A 2,151-nucleotide genomic window follows, 5' to 3' on the forward strand; every position below is an offset into this window, starting at 1 on the left:
ATCTTGGCATGCTGCAGAGAGAGACGTTCATATGGAGTCTGTCAAATGTCCCCCTCCTGGAAGCATACATCCATGTATTAGATGGAGATCCTCTTCAGGAGGTTGTGAAGTCTGTCATTCATGAGTACAAGGCCTCTGTGGTCCCTAAACGCTCCAATTTCCGAGAGTGTAAGTTGGATATTTACTTTTAGACATGTCGATAACAAAGCTGATAAGTACAAATTTTATTCTAGACTTCTCTTCTCCTAATAAATTGGTATAATGCATTTTGGTTTATATAAACATTTTCTTTCTTCCTTTTCTAAGGCATTAACCATGGTGACTTCAGTGACCTCAATGTGCTTGTGCAGCCTGAGGGTGACGGCCACAAGATTTCTGGCATCCTTGACTTTGGGGACATGAACAGTGGCTACTACATCTATGAGCTAGCCATCACTATCATGTACATGATGACGGAGCACCCCAAACCCATAGAGGTGGGTGGACCTGTCCTCGCAGGCTGGGAAAGTGTCCTTCCCCTCAACGAGGCAGAGAAAGATTGTCTCTATGTCCTGGTGCTGTCCCGCTTCTGCCAATCGTTGGTTTTAGCTCGTCACTCTGTGACCTTGAATCCGGAAAATAAAGAGTATCTGATGACTACATCCAGGAAGGGCGTCCACACTCTCCGTCAGCTCTGGAAGCTCGGACAGGAGCAGGTAGAGAAGGTTTGGTTTCAGAGTGCTGCTCAATTTGGAAAAAAGAAGTGAGAACTATGTTGCCATACCCACATTAGTGCACAATAGGGTGATTCCACCAAGCCTTTTCTACAAATAGAGTAATTTCAGTATCACTTTCTCAAAACAATAAAGTATATGTGTACAGTAAAAATATAACACATTTTACTTTTAAGATTCAGAAAAAATATGGCAGGAATAATACAGTGTGTCTGACTCAAAGATGGGTAAGAGACAGCAATGGTTATTGTGAATTATGTCCTATAAAATGCAAAATATCTAACTGAGACAGCATTTATTTAATAAATGCCTAAAGTCCTGAGAGTGTACACACTCCAGTGGATGTCGATGCTCATCTAAATGATAATAAGCCTCTTGATTGAACATGGCATTATTGGTATATATATACCAACTGTTTACTAAAAGTACATCAAACTAGTTGTCTTTAGTCATGATTTACACTTACAGTTGTATGAAAAAGTTTGGGCACCCCTGACAATTTCCATCATTTTCATTTATAAATCATTGGGTGTTTGTATCAGCAACTTCATTTTGATCTATCAAATAACTGATGGACACAGTAATATTTCAGTGGTGAAATGAGGTTTATTGGATTAACAGTAAATGTGCAATATGAATCAAAACAAAATTAGACACGTGCATAAATTTGGGCACCCCAACAGAAAAATCCCATCAATATTTAGTTGAGCCCCCTTTTGAAAAAATAACAGCCACCGGATGCTTCCTATAGCCTGTAATAAGTGTCTGGATTCTAGATGAAGGTATTTTGGACCATTCTTCCTTACAAAACATCTCTAGTTCAGTCAGGTTCGATGGTTTCCGGGCATGGACAGCCCGCTTCAAATCATCCCATAGATTTTCAATGATATTCAAGTCTGGGGACTGGGATGGCCATTCCAGAACATTGTATTTGTTCCTCTGCATGAATGCCTGAGACAATTTTGAGCAGTGTTTTGGGTCGTTGTCTTGTTGAAATATCCAGCCCCGGCGTAACTTTGTGACGGATTCTTGAACATTATTCTCAAGAATTTGCTGGTATTGAGTGGAATCCATGCGACCCTCAACTTGAACAAGATTCCCAGTACCAGCACTCGCCACTCAGCCCCACAGCATGATGGAACCTCCACCAAATTTTACTGTGGGTAACAAGTGTTTTTCTTGGAATGCTGTGCTCTTCTGCCGGCATCCATAACGGCGCTTGTTATGCCCAAATAACTCAATCCTTGTTTCATCACTCCACAGCACCTTATTCCAAAATGAAGCTGGCTTGTCCAAATGTGCTTCTGCATACCTCAAGCGACTCCGTTTGTGGCGTGTGCTCAGAAAAGGCTTCTTCCGCATCACTCTCCCGTACAGCTTTTCCTTGTGCAAAGTGCGCTGAATTGTTGAACGATGCACATCCACACCATCTGATGCA

The 2,151-nt window shown here is 41.5% G+C and overlaps 1 protein-coding gene across 1 annotated transcript; it reads left to right on the top strand.

Moving 5' to 3' along the window:
- The first annotated feature begins 8 nt into the window (after positions 1–8).
- LOC121937833 (hydroxylysine kinase-like) lies at positions 9–773 on the top strand. Its single transcript, XM_042481137.1, has 2 exons — positions 9–168; positions 307–773. The coding sequence occupies exons 1-2, from the start codon at positions 9–11 to the stop codon at positions 744–746; spliced, it is 600 nt and encodes a 199-aa protein (XP_042337071.1). The 3' UTR covers positions 747–773.
- Positions 774–2,151: the final 1,378 nt, after the last annotated feature.

This window comes from Plectropomus leopardus, unplaced genomic scaffold (genome assembly GCF_008729295.1).
Source record: "Plectropomus leopardus isolate mb unplaced genomic scaffold, YSFRI_Pleo_2.0 unplaced_scaffold27571, whole genome shotgun sequence".
Lineage (NCBI taxonomy): Eukaryota > Metazoa > Chordata > Actinopteri > Perciformes > Serranidae > Plectropomus > Plectropomus leopardus.

Coding starts and splice junctions, on each gene's coding strand:
- LOC121937833 (XM_042481137.1), top strand. CDS start 9: ATGCTGCAGAGAGAGACGTTCATATGGAGTCTGTCAAATGTCCCCCTC. Junction 169..306: donor ACGCTCCAATTTCCGAGAGT/GTAAGTTGGATA, acceptor TCCTTTTCTAAG/GCATTAACCATGGTGACTTC.